Source organism: Chaetodon auriga, chromosome 8 (genome assembly GCF_051107435.1).
Source record: "Chaetodon auriga isolate fChaAug3 chromosome 8, fChaAug3.hap1, whole genome shotgun sequence".
In the NCBI taxonomy this organism is placed as follows: Eukaryota; Metazoa; Chordata; class Actinopteri; order Chaetodontiformes; family Chaetodontidae; genus Chaetodon; species Chaetodon auriga.
Window position 1 is genome coordinate 13,110,480 of NC_135081.1, and position 15,504 is coordinate 13,125,983.

The 15,504-nt window shown below is 41.3% G+C and overlaps 1 protein-coding gene across 1 annotated transcript in view; it reads left to right on the forward strand.

Moving 5' to 3' along the window:
- Nucleotides 1-6,691, forward strand: part of sntb1 (syntrophin, basic 1) — a 38,266-nt gene extending 31,575 nt beyond the window's left edge. The window contains exons 7-8 of the mRNA XM_076738207.1: nt 901-1,130; nt 3,600-6,691. Coding sequence (XP_076594322.1) covers nt 901-1,130; nt 3,600-3,692 — 323 coding nt within the window. The 3' untranslated portion in view covers nt 3,693-6,691. The remainder of the gene's footprint in view (nt 1-900; nt 1,131-3,599) is intronic.
- The last annotated feature ends 8,813 nt before the right edge of the window (nt 6,692-15,504 follow it).

Sequence of the window (15,504 nt, forward strand, 5' to 3'; positions counted from 1 at the left end):
TTAGTAAAAGGCAGAACAGTTCTATTAAATAAAAGTCAAACTGAAAACCTCACTTCATATCCTTCATGAAGGAAGGATTTATTGTTTTTATTAGCGTTTCATTAGTTTAACCTAATAGTTTCAACAGTTAGAATGGGGGAAATTTAGGCAAGAATGACATCATGATAGTTAATAACAGAAATGTTGATTTTGATTGTCTTAATTATATTATCAAAACTTGAAGCACTGGTATGGTACAGTATACTCATATTATGGCAAAAGATTCATTATTATTCAATATTATAATAGACATCATATTACTTTACATGTGAGAGGAGCTGCCTCGTGTACAGACCTGAACAGAGAAAGAAGGTTTTGCCGTTGGACCTGCATTTGGTTGTTTTTTATGTGATTTTTTTGTACCTTTTCTAACCACTCGATCACCTGTGTCAGGTGGATTAGCTGAAAAAAAAAACTGTCAGTGTTGTTCATCGTTTGAAGGACTTTGCACAAACATCCGACCTAGCAACGTACCACAGTAATCATACCGAATGGCCCGTCTAATACAAGCCAGCACTTAAGTCATCAGACAACAGAAAATGTATATCCTCACTTAAGGAGAAAAGGTTTTCCAAGGACGGGCATGAAATACTTTTTTGAAGTGCATTTAAAGTACTGCTGCTTACATAAACATCTGTGATTTACCTCTAATTATTATTATTATTATTATTATTATTATTATTATTATTATTATTATTATTATTATTATTATTATTATTATTATATAACACAGGTACTAAACTAATGATGAAATTCTAACTTTGTCATCATGTTATTAATTCAAACAAAGGAATTAGGAATTTGATCACTAGCATATTGTTTGCTAACAATCAAAAATGATCCAATCTCTCGATCTTCCAGGTTGTCTATACCAGGGTCAGGAGTGCCGGCTGGTGATCCACTATGAGCAGGGCTTCTCTGTGCTGGCTGACCCCACACTGGGAGACAGGGAGGACATGGAGGAGAGAGGAGCTTGCACGCCTACCAGGCCCCGGGTGCTCCTCTCCTACCCCTACGAAAAACTAAAGATGTCCTCCGACGACGGAGTCCGCATGCTCTTCCTTGACTTTGGAGGGAAGGAGGGGGAGATTGTGAGTGCTTTCTCTTTTAAAGGGGGCTCAGTTTCAAAACAATCCGAACCATTTGGAAAGCAAACTTGGTGAAAATGTTCTTCTTTGAGCCTTTAGAAAAGTATTAATAACTGTTTTTTAGTTTTTGCTTTCAAATTCATCACTGATGGGGAAAAAAACTATGTTCAATAACAAGCTTACTGTGCTGTCATGTACAGTACAACTCGCAGTAAATAGAACAAGTTCATACCAACTCTCAGGGGGTTTCAGTGGGCCTTGAGGGAGATGAAGCGAAACACAAATTGGAGTACAAGCAGACGATAGACAGACAGAGTGAAAGTGGTGCAGCAGAAAGTAAATTGCAGCACTTCATCACAAAATAACTGCTGAAATAAAATGAACCTCACACATACAGTACGTAGGTCTTACCAGGTAAGAGTGTTCCAGAGTTTCCTTTAAAAAATAGCCTGTCACTCACTGTAAGAGTTTTAATCTGTTTACACCAGTCAGCAGCTCACTGTGTGGAGGTCCAGTTGGCTCCTGTTTCAGGGAGTAATCAGGACCAATTGATGTGTATACCTGAAAACAACCAACAGTACCACTCTCACCACCCAGTGTGTTCATCACTTCTGTTTGAAAAGTTTCAGTTTTTAGCCTCTAGGATCTTATTTGACAATACTGATATGAATATCAATGGCGGTGTCAGGAGGATGAGCTCTGGTAGCTCTTTTATTACCTTCCCTTGGCACTCATACAAACTGTTTTTACCGAGAAAAACAACATTGATATTTCATCATTCATAAAGCTATAGCGCTGTGATTTACTGTACACTGGAAAATAAAGTGACAGTGGACTAAAATATTTACTCTCTTGGCTTACGGGATCCAGAAATTGTAAACTGAGATGTTTTATATCTACCCTCAAACTGTCTGTGTAACAATCCACATACAGCCCCGTATAAAACTTCTGTCAGACACACTCATGTTTGACTGCTCAGATTATGCTGAAGGCAAATAAGCAAAGACTTTGGAGCTTTGATTTAAAAACCCTCTGTTGGCTACCATAGCAGAACAGATTTTGGTGTCTGTAGCTTTTCTGAGTCCCAACACCACTATAGACAAGGCTTTATAAAAATCCCAAGGCACTTGTGGATGTGGCTGATGGCTCATTAGCTCAGCATTTGAAAGTAGAATCAGCTTGGCTTTTTTTCAAAGTGTTGAGTATACTGTCATTAGTTGGCAGGGACTATGTCTAATTTTATCACAGCAATTGACAGTTTATCTCCCCAATACAGAAAATGGATTATGGAGCTTGGACCAAGCCAAACCATTGATTGTGGCTTGGAAAACAGAAATTAAGAGCACTCTGGCACAGTGGCGCTTTGCGCTAAATGCCAAGTAAACGCTTGAGTCAGCATGCTAACATGCTCAGAATGACAAAGCTATTAAATATCCTAATGTTTAGCTGGTCATATGTTCTCCATCTTGGTGTAGCATGTTAGCATGCTGCTTGGTAATTAGCATTAAACACAAAGTACAACCGAGGTTGATGCACATGTCATATATTTGCAGGTATTAGGTCAGAAATATTGGAAAGTAAAGGACAAAATTCTGATGTGATGATAGTGATGGTGATGATGTGAAGTTATTACAAGTCATTCTGAGGGGTCATGGCTGCCTTTACCAAATTTCATGGCAATCCACCCAGTAGTTTTTAAGACATTTTACTTGACAACTATTAACCAAACAACATATACCAACCTGCTGGTGGCATTAGAGGAAACATCAGGGGTTCACCACAGCCATCAGTATATGTCCTTTGGACCCTGTGGACATCTGTTGTACATTTCACACCAATCCATCCAATAGTTTTAATATTTCTGCTGGACCAACTAGCAGACTGTCTGACAATGTCGCTAGCATGGCTAAAAAACATCTATCCCACCTTGTAAACCTTTTGGAAACACACAGTTTTGTGAACCAGTCATGCCACGCTGGTCCACTCATGTTTCATTGCCCTGGGTTTGCTGGACGTGAAACTTCCTCAGCACTAAATCTGACCAACGGAACAGAAGTTTATGTGTGAATTTATAGGTTAAATCTCCCTATAGGCCTGAGGAACAGGATGTGAGTCATAGTAGCAGTGAAATCACCCACTGTTGATTCAGGCTATGAACAGAGCTTTGTTCACAGTGATGTGGTGTTTGTGTGTGTACAGTTCTTAGCTGCAGCTTGGTCTGTCTAATACTTTCCTCATGGGGAGATGTGTTGACTGTGTAGTTAGTATTGAGAAATTTTTTATGGTTTTATGTGCTTTACAAAGTATTTTTCTTTTCCGTCCCACCCTGCCTCTTCCTCTCTCTGTCATCCCATCTGCTTTGAATACTCACATCTTTTAATTATATTCTCTCCTCTGAACCCCGGTAATGTTTTGCATTATTCTGTCCTGCTCTATTTCTTAATGCCATTGTTTTTTTCTTTCCCTCTCCAGCAACTGGACCTCCACTCGTGTCCGAAGCCGATTGTGTTCATCCTACACTCTTTCCTCTCTGCAAAGATCTCCCGTCTGGGTCTGGTGGCCTGACCGCTCTGAAGGGACATTTCATCTCCTTTGAAAACAGAAATCCACCTTGTTTTTCCACCTCTCTGCAGCCCGCATGCAGTACACCCTGTCAAACTCCTTCAGCCAGGGACCCAAGCTGAGTGAATGTAGCCTCTATCTGGAAAATGACTTTTTTTGGGTCTCTGAATCCAAGTTGAAGAAACACTGGACAAACCATTCCAGATTGGTGTTGCCTTGAGTGAAAGATTTCTTTGGGATGAACCCCCCAAATTAAGGGCTGCGTGGACTGACGTGTTGACTGAAGAACCACAGAAGAAAACATGGACTGGACTAGAAACAGAGGGATGATATATATGGACAGAGGGACACATTTAAAGGAGCAGATTGGGCATTACTGTCACGTCCATGTTTGGAAGGACTGGACATATGCAGCAGGGTTGAGATCAGTTCACTTTTAACTCAATCAAAATGTAATGGCAAACTGCCTTCCATTTACCAATTGTATAATTTATTCACCATTAGTTCTGAAAGGACATTCTGAATTTCACTCGGTCATTTTTCTTCACCACTTGACACTGTGGAAAAACTTTGTGCATTTGTCTTTGTTAGCGGTCCCTGAAATGTCTTGTTAGTTGTGTTAGCATTGATCATTGAAACTGAGAGGCACAATTGTCCGCACAGTTTCCCACAGTGTGACAGCTGACTCAAATTCAAAATGTCAAGGTATTCTTTTAAGGCTCTAGGCTGCATGTGGTGATCATCTGGTAGTCAAAAGCATTTCAGTGTTTGACTGATCTGACAGTGATCTAAAGTCACTTCTAGAGTCTACAAATAAGAAAACGCTTCAATTAACAGGAATTATAATATGATCAACCATTCAGACTTTTGGCAATCATATTTAAATTCCAGTTACTATTATTCAGCCAAAAACAGGAAAAACTCATCTCCACCTTATGAAAAAGTAAAATACGTTGTTACTGCAATTTTGTCTGCCACTCCAGGAATCCAGATGGGATTTACTGTTGTGTTTCTGATACATGCAACTTCAGTTTCCACACAAATACCAGTATTACACATGCATGGAGTTTTATGACAAAGATAAAGATGCACATGATTAATATGTCCCTAATTGAACCCTAACCAGATGATGAGGCCATGATCAGAATACTTTGATAAACACATTCTGACAGTGTAGTTTCAAGGATGCCTCTTTGCAGAGAGTTCGGCTAGAAATATACATGCTTTTAGCCACACATTCGTTTGGTCAACTGGCAGAATTGTTCCCGCACTGGCCTATGTACTACATGCGTTAGTGGAGGATACCACTGGAGGGCACACCAGTGAACTCAGACCACATTCATCTTCCAGATTTGCATGATGTAAACACTAAACACAGCAGAAAAGTCAGCAGTGCCATCGTGGATGATATGTGAGACCCCGAAATCAAACACGCTGTGACAATGACAAATGTGTTTCTCTCGCTATGTCAGTGCGAGACACTGATGATGAGAGACACCACCAGTATTTTTGAATGCCGCTGCACAACACACACAGTGAGCCAGCCATTTCAGCAGAGCGGCCTGCTGTCATCCTCAGCTTTCTAGCAACAGGCATCTGCTACCACCCCCTACACTGCCCCTGCTGTTAATGTTCATGACGATGTGCACAATCAATGCTCCAAACAGACGCAGGATACACGATGCAGCCATCATATGCATGCAAATGTATACTTAAAACAAGTATATGTGCATTATGTCCAAATGAAGCTCCAGACAGCAGCCGGTTAGCTTAGCTTTGATTGGCCACAGAGGGAAACAGCTAGCTTGCCTCTGTCCAAAGGTAACAAAATCCACCTACAGGCACCTCTACAGCTCACTAATTAGCATGCTCCATTTAATCTGTGCTGTGCTAATAGGCAAGTTCATTTTCAATCTTGGAACCTGTGCAAGAAATTGTCTGGCACACAACACAACAAGGAGCGTTAGAGCTTCTGGAAGGTGGATTTTGTTACCTTTGGAGAGAGCCAGGTTAGCAGTTTCCCTGTTTCCTGTGTTTATGCTAAGCTAACCTGCTACAGGCTATGGCCTTATATTTAACAGATATTGCAGTTGTATCGATTTGTGCATCAAACTCTTGGCAGGACAGCAAATGTGTATTTCCTGAAATGCTGAACTATTCCTCTAAAGGTCTCTGATCAGCCATGAAGACACTGTTCATACCTTCCATCTTTATTTCAGGATGGACAGTGAACTGTTCATGATCGTAAGGCTGATTTACCCTCAAATCATTCGATTCTCTCTGAAGAACTGATCGTGTTTGCCTGAGTAACTGAACTACACCCATGTTCAAGCCCATTAAGAAAACATCTGCCATGAGTATTTCTAGTATTCTTCTAGTGCCACAGTCACCCGTTCAAGTATTGTTTGTCATTCATTATAGCAAGGTAGCCATCATAGGAGTCTTAAATCCTGCTTTAGTCCTGCAGCAGCCAGTGCAAGTCATTATCTTTTTTGGATGTTATGCAGCAGATCAGATCTGTACACAGCACTGTCTCTCAGCTGCCGGGTCCTTTCCTTGTGCCTTCAGATGACTGAGAAGGAAAATGTTTGGATCATGAAAGAAATGAATCACAGAGATCAAACGAATGAGTGTGGAGCAACAATGTGACTTCTATGGCGGCTACTTTTCTTTCGGTTATGAGTGCAGAAATTTTGTGATTGCTTTCTTCTTTAGATAGAACGCACACATACGCATTTCCAGTAACCACTTACACACACGTAGACACTGAACAATGATTTACACACTGTAATCCTACCACTCTCTAGAAGAATTATCACCTGTTTTGTTGATACTAAATGATAGTGGAGGTATTGTAACACTTGTTCAGACAAGAATCCAGCACTTACTGATAACCTCAAGTGGAGAGAAGCAAAGGCTGCTTTGATATGTAGAATACTCTGATGCCTTCGGCAGCTGCTGTACTGTCACTCAGAATGATAAAGCTTAATTTTTAACCCAAACGGTGCACATAAATCATGTATTTAACAAAAGTGCCATGATGAGTTTGTTTTTATTGCTTGTCATTTATTCATTTCTCATCGACGGCAAATACAGATCAGCGGAAGCAGCTTGGAAAACGAGGGCCTGGGAGGGTTTCGGTTTCACTTCGATCATATTCAAACCTAAATCACAGCTACAACTCGTGTGCTAAAGATCGTGGTTCTGCATTATTTTTGATATGACATTATTAGTGGGATAACCTGTGCAGTGCAACAAAAACAGGCAGTATTTCATTTTGGGAACAGTTTAGCAGAAAGGTGGTGCATTGATTTACTGCGTATTAGTGACACTTCAGCCTGATTTAAGAAGTGTTTTATTCACCAGCTCAGCAGAAAGGATTTATGTGTCTTTAGCTTTAAGAACTTGAGAGCAATTGAGATTTAGGCAGCATTTAACACAACCGTAACTCTTTGACATTGTTTACTTGGCTGCCAGGTAATGAGCTGGCATCCTTTCTCTTTCCTTCACACACACACACACACACACACACACACACACACACACACACACACACACAGATGGATGGACATACTCAAGTTATTGAGGGTAAGGAGTTTAGATCTCAAACACAGTCATAACGCTTGACATTGTTTACTAGTTGACATTGTTTACCTGACGATTTCCCCGCCTCTTTGTGTTTATCATCGTCTCCCTTCTGTTCAGGTCGTTATTGACTGTCAGACTCTCGATGAGACACTAAATGTCTGCAGATAGCAATTGTTGCATCATGTGAACGAAAAGCACAAAGAACCCTCTCCAGGTCGATTTTCCCACTGAGACAGACAGAAAGCTGTTTTTGTGCCAATCTTAAGAACTACCAACACTGTTACTGCTGAAATGTTAACACACACACAACCACACAAACACGCGTGCTCTCTAATAGCCAGCTTTCTCATTGAGAGACGGAGAGGGTCATATTGACGGAGGCTGCCAGCTTTTCATTTTGAGGAGGTGGACAAGAAGCAAGATCAATTAGCAATCAGCCATAAACTGTTTGTTTGTGTGTGTGTGCGTGTGTGTGTCAGAGAGAGAGCGAGAGAGAGTGCTAATAAGAGTTGTGTTCATTTGCACACAGTGGATACTTCTCTCAGTGACATGCAAATACATTCCACTGAGGGTTTTTTGTGTGTATGTGTGTGTGTGTGTGTGTGTGTGTGTGTGTGTGTGTGTGTGTGTGTGTGTATTTGAAAAGGGGCTTTGAGTGAATAGGGGTTTTTTTGTTGTTGTTTTTTGGTCTCTTGGCTTTATTCTCTGGTTGCATTCCTCAGCTGTGGCAGGTCCTCACAGGTTCTGGACTGCCTCTGACTCTGTGTGTGTGTGTGTGTGTGTGTGTGTGTGTGTGTGTGTGTGTGTGTGTGTGTGTGTGTGTGTGGCTGCATACAAGCATGTGGCCTGCAGTTTACATTACATTGTGTAGGTAATGGAGGAGGGGAGGAGGAAAAGCTCCAAAGCCAAAAGCCGAATGAAACCTGGTTGTTTAAACCTAGCGGCTAACTGTCACTCAAAGCGGTCAGGTCTATAATTATGCATAACAAGTGTTAATATAATTAAAATGAGCAAATTATATAAAAATTCATCCCGTATACAGTTATCATAAATAGGGAGAGCAAAACCTTTTTTTGTACCAGGCTGTAAACATTTCTGCTGTGAAGTTGGGTATTTTAATATGGAGGTCTATGGGGATTGACTCACTATGGGAGCCAGCCTCAAGTGGCCATTTGAGGAAGTACAGGAGTTATGCTGTGTTCCAGCGAGCAACGCTTGGCTTCAGTTTGTGGGTGGCTCCTTGTGACATTTCTCTCTAAACCTTTGGAAGAACAAGATTTATCGTGCCGGATGCACAGTGCAGGTGGTCCACACTCTACTCGTCAATCATCACACATCAATCCTCAGACACATCTGAAATATCTTCATCTTCCACATTGTAGTAGAATTAGGAAAGGTTCACTCAAAGTTTTGGGGAGAACAAGAATGATTGACAGACTGTTTGAAGAATCCACCAGGCTCCTTCCCACCAGCACAACCTCAATGAGCTCAGAGTCCATAGTGCATGGACAAGTTCACAAAGTACTTGCATGTACAAAAGTACTAAAAAACAAGCTGACTTAAGGAAACTAAAGGAGAAAGTTCAACCATGAGCACGAGCTGCTGTTAGGCAGGCTACGAATCGTGCGCTGCCATCTTGACAGACTCTTTTGCAGCATTATAATGTGCATAAAACATGCTTGAAGTCTCCTCATGCTGCACAATTAACTAGTTTAACCAACTGTAACTAGCACTTCATTGTAGCGAGGCGACAGCATTTTGACTTAATTCAGAAAAACAGCAATAAGATATTAAAAGAAGTGTTTATTTATTGATTTATTTATTTTCATCACTTGGGAGCAACTGAAGTCCAATATCCACTTCCTTTAGCTCTGTTTTGGTCTCCTCCAACACCCATGGAAATATCTGACCCTGTAGCTGCTAAATGCTCCACTTTATTCACCTGCTAGTTGCTAACTTTGTATACAGTTTGGTGCTGGGCAGCTAGCATACTGTTTATTAGCGACAAAGAAGTAATCCCCTTGGAGATTTCAGTTCAAGCAGAGTAATACTCAGTAGCTACTAATGTAGTTAAACAGAACTACAAGCCCAAATTAGTAATAAGGGAATAAATATAAACGATAAAGCAGCTGACTTATTAATTAGCTGTCCTCTCTGTTTCTCCTGTGGAGCCTCTGTTTTGTTTACAAAAAACATGGCTACATAAGAAACTTGACAAAAGTCTGTGAGTGTGCTCTCAGCAGAGATTATTGTTTATGGACAAAACAACAACAAAGCGGAAGCTGCCTGCTTTTGTCTTTTCTCTACAGCAAATGAGCGAAGCATTCCTCAGTTATTTTGAGGTTACTTGCTGTAATGCTCATAAAATGTCCTTTGAGTGAGACACATTTCAGGCACATATATCTTAAAACAAAGAAATCGTTTCACTGTCCTGAATGTCGTTAAAATGTCATGTTTTGCTGGTTGTAAGAGCAGGCCGACTAATGGGGCGACGGACCCCGCTGTGTGTCACACATGATATCTGAGCTGATAACTCAGACGCAAGTGATCTCTGATGTTAGAAGAGCGTCTGGATGAGAACGTTCACAATGGGTCTGGGAGACAAACACACGCTATGTAGGTACTGCAAGATAAAGAAACTAGGTCAGCTCCTCACTCTGCCCCGGTTATCATCTGTTAATAGACAAGAAGAGGATAAGTAACTGTCGCTGCAACACCCTGTACGCAAACACACGCAGGACGACGCACCGGCTCATACGCCATTAGGGGACAGATGGAGGCATGTTTGCGAGGTGATGTTGCTGCTGTGACCCTCCCACTTAACAAGTACTTCAAGCTCTGTTACTCTCAAAAACAACCACCCACACATAACCTATACACATAAGCAGCCTCAAACTATGTACTCCCACTGACTGTACACAACCTACCCTTTCACTGTCTTTGGCAGTGAGGGAAAGACTCCCCCCCACCCTTTTCTGCTTCTCTCTCACACACGGAAATACAAAGTACCAGTCTCTGGGAACCTGATGATAAAAGAGATGTGGGGTGAGGAAGGGGTGTGTGTGAGGGAGAGAGAGAGAGTGTGAGAGAGAGAGAGAGAGAGAGAGAGAGAGAGAGGGAGAGAAAGGAATGTTTCAGGATGCCACTGCCAAGTCCCTACAGTACCCCTGAATGCACCCCCATCTCTCTCTCACACACACACACACACACACACACAAACACACACACACATGCACACACACATCAAGAGTGCTCTTTGTGCTCACTTCTGTCGCTTGAACCTGTGCACAGAAGCACAGGGATAGATAAATGTGTAATAAGTGTGTGTGTGCTTTGCTTTCTTGCACATGTGAGGGCATCCCATGAGTACAACATGCTGTCGTGAAAATAGTACCAATGGGAGTTTGAAACGGTGATGCTCTGTTTAGTTTAAATACCACGGGAACGTGAAGTTGTTGCAAGATTTTTTTGATCAGAGGAGCCGGATTTCAACTGGACCTGTGTGCTTGTCAGAGGATACCTTCCGTCTGACGAGCAGGGACCAGGACCAGGACCAGGTTTCATGCAAAATACAGGATATTCTCGTGTGAACTGCTCCGAGGCAATGTCTTCTGCTCTATTTTACTCTTTCATGATAAGTATCATAGTCAAAATTTGTATGCTAACGAGAAGTGGGAGGGAGGAAGACATCACACAAGACAAAAAACCTCAAGACGAAACCTCAGAGAGAGCGTATGTGATCTGACACAAACAGAGAGAGAGAGATAGAACACGTACACAGGCGGGAGGAACGGGCCGACGAGATTACAAAGCAAATCATTACACTCTAAGTGTGACAATGACAGGATGCACTGCACTGATATGCTTCACAAGGAGTTTTGGGGGACTTAACAGAAGTTAAATGGAAAAAAACAGAAGAAAGTAGCTTGATTATTTACACAGAAGATATATTAATGATGAAATTAAACCTAACTAATAATTATACTTAGATTAAGAAGGGGATGAAAGCCTGAGTAATGTGGAAAGTGTTTGTAGTGACAGATGCACAGAGAAATATCACCAACTCTGCTGTCACCCTTCAGCTCTACAGAGGGATTTAGTTGCATTTGGCTCATTGTTTTGGTTTTGCAGCATGCAACTTTGATGTCCCCCCGCCCCCCAAAAGCTCTCATCAGTGTGGTTTCTAACCACAGCAGGCCGCTGTTTTCTGCGAAAAGCTCTGATAGACCCACCGTGTGCTACCTGCTGATGAGCACAGAGCACAATGGAGCATTTAGCAGCTAAAGAGTCAACACAACACAAGTCAAATGTGCTGTTCAGCATAATTACTCTAGAATAGGAATTGGTGAAGAGATGATATAGTCCACCTTGTGCAAGAGGGGGAAAAAAAAAGCCTTAACAACCATTATGCAACTTTATACTCCTTCTCCACTAAATTCGAAGGACTTTCACACTACTGCATTTCTTTGAGTGCTGTGCGTCAGAGGCTGGTGACATGCTGCCGTGCCTCGGTCAGGCGGGTCCAGTATCATCACAGAATAAAGTTTGGGCACAGATGGTGTCTGGCTGCGCAGACGAGATGGCAATCATGATTGTAATTTCAACTTAATGGCTCCTTGTTTTCATCAAGTCTTATAAAGCGTTTGTTGATGTGTATTTTTGCATTACTGTCACCAAAATGAGCACTGTCACACACTGATGAACCCGGACAAAATCAGCCACCTACCCGTACTGACACACAAATTCAAACACACGCACACATGCACACTGTGGCTGTCGGACTGGCTTCCTATAGTCTGCTCAGCACTAATTACTGTTCTATAAAATGTACAAGCGCAGCAGTCTGTGTCAGCCCGTTCCAGCTCATTACTGTTCCAGTAAAGCTCTACGGTATCAATCATCACTCTGAAAGTGTTTCTCATATGTGAGGTCAAACGTCAACATAGCTGCCTAAAGACTTCTGCAGGTCCTTCTGATTACAAAGCAGGAAGCGTCAGTGTCCTCCAAGTCTCCTACTGCATCACTGATTGTTGCAATGCACATTAGTATTTTCACTCGATGTCAGTGAAATTATACTCCACCAACCAACACAAAAACATGTGCAAGTAGCAGAGAAGTAGTTACCACGGAGGACACCGACATTACTGGTGAGTTTAGGGGTCTGAATGACTTGAGAATGAGTTACTAAATAATTGAAGATTTGGCTTTTTAAGCAAAACTGAAATTAGAATAAAGGGATTTCGTATTCTCCACCTGAGATACATTACTGACAGTGTGGATAGAGCTCTGTAGGGAGATCAAGTACAGAAAACGGAATTGAAAAGCTAAATGAGAGAATAAGTATTCGAAAAAATGACTTCAAATCAGTGCCAAGGTGCTTATGGTGTGAAATTTGCTGTGAGAAAACTTTGAAAGTTACCCTTGTGTTCAGTCTGAATACAGCGACGGCAGCCACTCTGAAATGTTTAAGGAAGGTTGCTGGGAAATGTATAAATTCATTTTGCCTGGACATTAATTTAGTATAAATGAAGGTAAAAAATAAGCATGAGAGGAAAAGGAAAAATAAATAGGAAGATATTTCATCATGAGCGAGTTCAAGAGCGACACTGAGCTTCTCGAAAATGTTTCGTTTCTTCACTTGTTTTGTCACTTTGAAATTTGTCAAATACAGCATGTTCTGTGTTAGATCACACATAATGTGCTCTTATTTTGAAATCACTGTCATTACTTGATGTTATTCAAAAGCGAGGACATTCATCTAAAAGAGAACAACTGCAAGGCTCAGCAAAGCTTTTCAGGGTCATGTTTGAAAAGTTCCATTATCACCAAACTACTCTGAGTTTATGTGATGGAGTGAAGGGCCATGCAGCAAGATATATAACAGCACAGTGTACCAATCAGCCCTTCAGCACACAACGCTGATCTGAGGAACAACACTGAATTAGCCTTTTACACCAGTTTCCATGAACACAATGTTCTGCCCTTCTCCGCACACAGATGAAATCATTTCCCTGGCAAAGAAGCAGCAGAGCGGCTACTGACTGTAACTGGGCTCAGCCTGTTTCCCCCATCTTTCTTCTTAACGTTCACATTCGCACCCCTCCATCCGTCAAAAGACAAACCTCAAGTCCCTTGAACGAGAACCTCCCACAGCCATCAATAACATTTATTTTACATGTTGCAGCAAGCAGCAGCGACAACAGATGGCCGACTCATCTCGTCGTGGCTGTGTTCATTTAATGGGCCCATGGAACATGCCTGTAAATCATTTAAGGTCGTGGGATTAAAACCAAGAAGCCACATCTATCACAACATGATACATCAGGTGCTGTAATATTTGGTTTTGGATTTGTTATCCCACAGAAATCCTTGAACTCCAGTTTTGTGTTTTTGTGCGCCTCCATACTAGAAGACTAATGCTCGGCTGCTCTTATCACTTTACACCAAGGACTAGTGATAAGTGGCAGCACTTGGTGCCTTCTCCTCTGCACAGCCACGCTGTAGTATTCTCCTTTTCCGGTCATTTTCTACCAAGGATTTGGCGTGTGACGCAGATGTCTGAGATACAATGTAAACTGTATTATCTCTTTTGTTGGTCTACTGCGATACAACCAGCGCATGCAGATAATTCACATTTATTATCTGCACTCACGCTGACTTTCAGCGGTGCTCCCACACACTGACAGAGACACACTCAGTCCATTCCCACAAAAGCATGCACACTGACAATGTCAGGTTATGCAGTTTACATAGCTTTTAATATGCCCAAACTGAGTATCGCTGCTATGAAAAACACAGACGCATGATATTTGGATAGTCAACTGTTGATTCTCAACTATCAGCTGACCACAAAGTAGTCATTTATGTGTTTATTCACATTAGGTAATCACCCTGAGACAACGCATAGGCTGGTTTCCCCTTGAACTCAGTTGACTTTTACTGACACATGACAGTAATTATATAATTTCCCAACAATTTCCAACACAGTTATTAAAATAAACGATGTAATTTGATTCAGTATGTAGGAAAAACGCAGACGGTGTTCGACTGGTACACTTGCAAAGACCCATTTCAGACTAACTGCAGAATAACCCGTCTTTTAGTCAGTGAACGGTGAAAATGGAAAATGTTACATTTTTTGACAGGCAAGCGTACAATTCAACGAATAAAGGAAAGAAAAAAAGTTTCTTATGTAATAAATGAATATTGATTTAGGCTTAAACAGAGCAGGTCTTTCAATGAAATCCCTAGTTTTGCTGTAATTATGACCACACTGCAAATCGCTCTTTCTAGGAAGCATCAGAAGAAATTATTTGGCAGGTCTGTAAAATAAAGTTGCACACGTAATAAAAATGTGATTCTGTGTACAGATTACACATCATAGATCAATACATATAGAACCAAAACATGAGCAAGTTATTCCTGCTTATACAACAGTCCAACAGCTTTTCTCACCATGTCACCTTATTCATCCAGATAACACAATGCAAAGCCATTATAAACCCATCCACTGCTGTGAAACTGAAGCTTTTTGTTATGAACATCACAAAAAAGGAGATCATTTCATGTTATCTTGGCATGGGAGTGAATGTTTTTGCCAGAAACCTGTAGCCAGCTCCTCAAGGAGAAAACAACACGGTGCCAGTAGTGAAGCGACTGGCTGCGAGGGATGTATCTCATCACATGGATCCAGAAATTTAACAGTCCTGATTCCAAAAAAGTTGTGATGCAGTGCAAAGCATAAATAAAACACAATGTGGTAACTTGCTAATTCTTTCTGACAGATACTCAATTGAAAACATAACAAGCACAAAACAATGTCACAACACAGACAATTTAATGTCTGACCTCATCAGCTTCATTGATTTTTGTAAATATTATGCTTATTCTGAATTTGATGCAAATAACACCTAAAAACACCTGTTTGGAACATTCCACAGGTAAACAGGTTCATTGGTATCAGGTGATAGTATCATGATTGGGTATGAAAGGGGCATCCTGGAAAGGCTCAGTCGTTCACAAGCAAGGATGGAGTGAGGTTCACCACGTTGTGAACACATGATTGTATAAATGATATCACTACATGAGCTCAGGAACACTTTGCAAAACTGTTATCAGTAAACACACTTGGTTTGCCAATGTTGCATTCAGTTCTTACCTGTGGAAGTGGGGTTACAGTTGTGTTCTCGATCAGTCTGAACTGACAACAAACAGGACAAATGCGAAT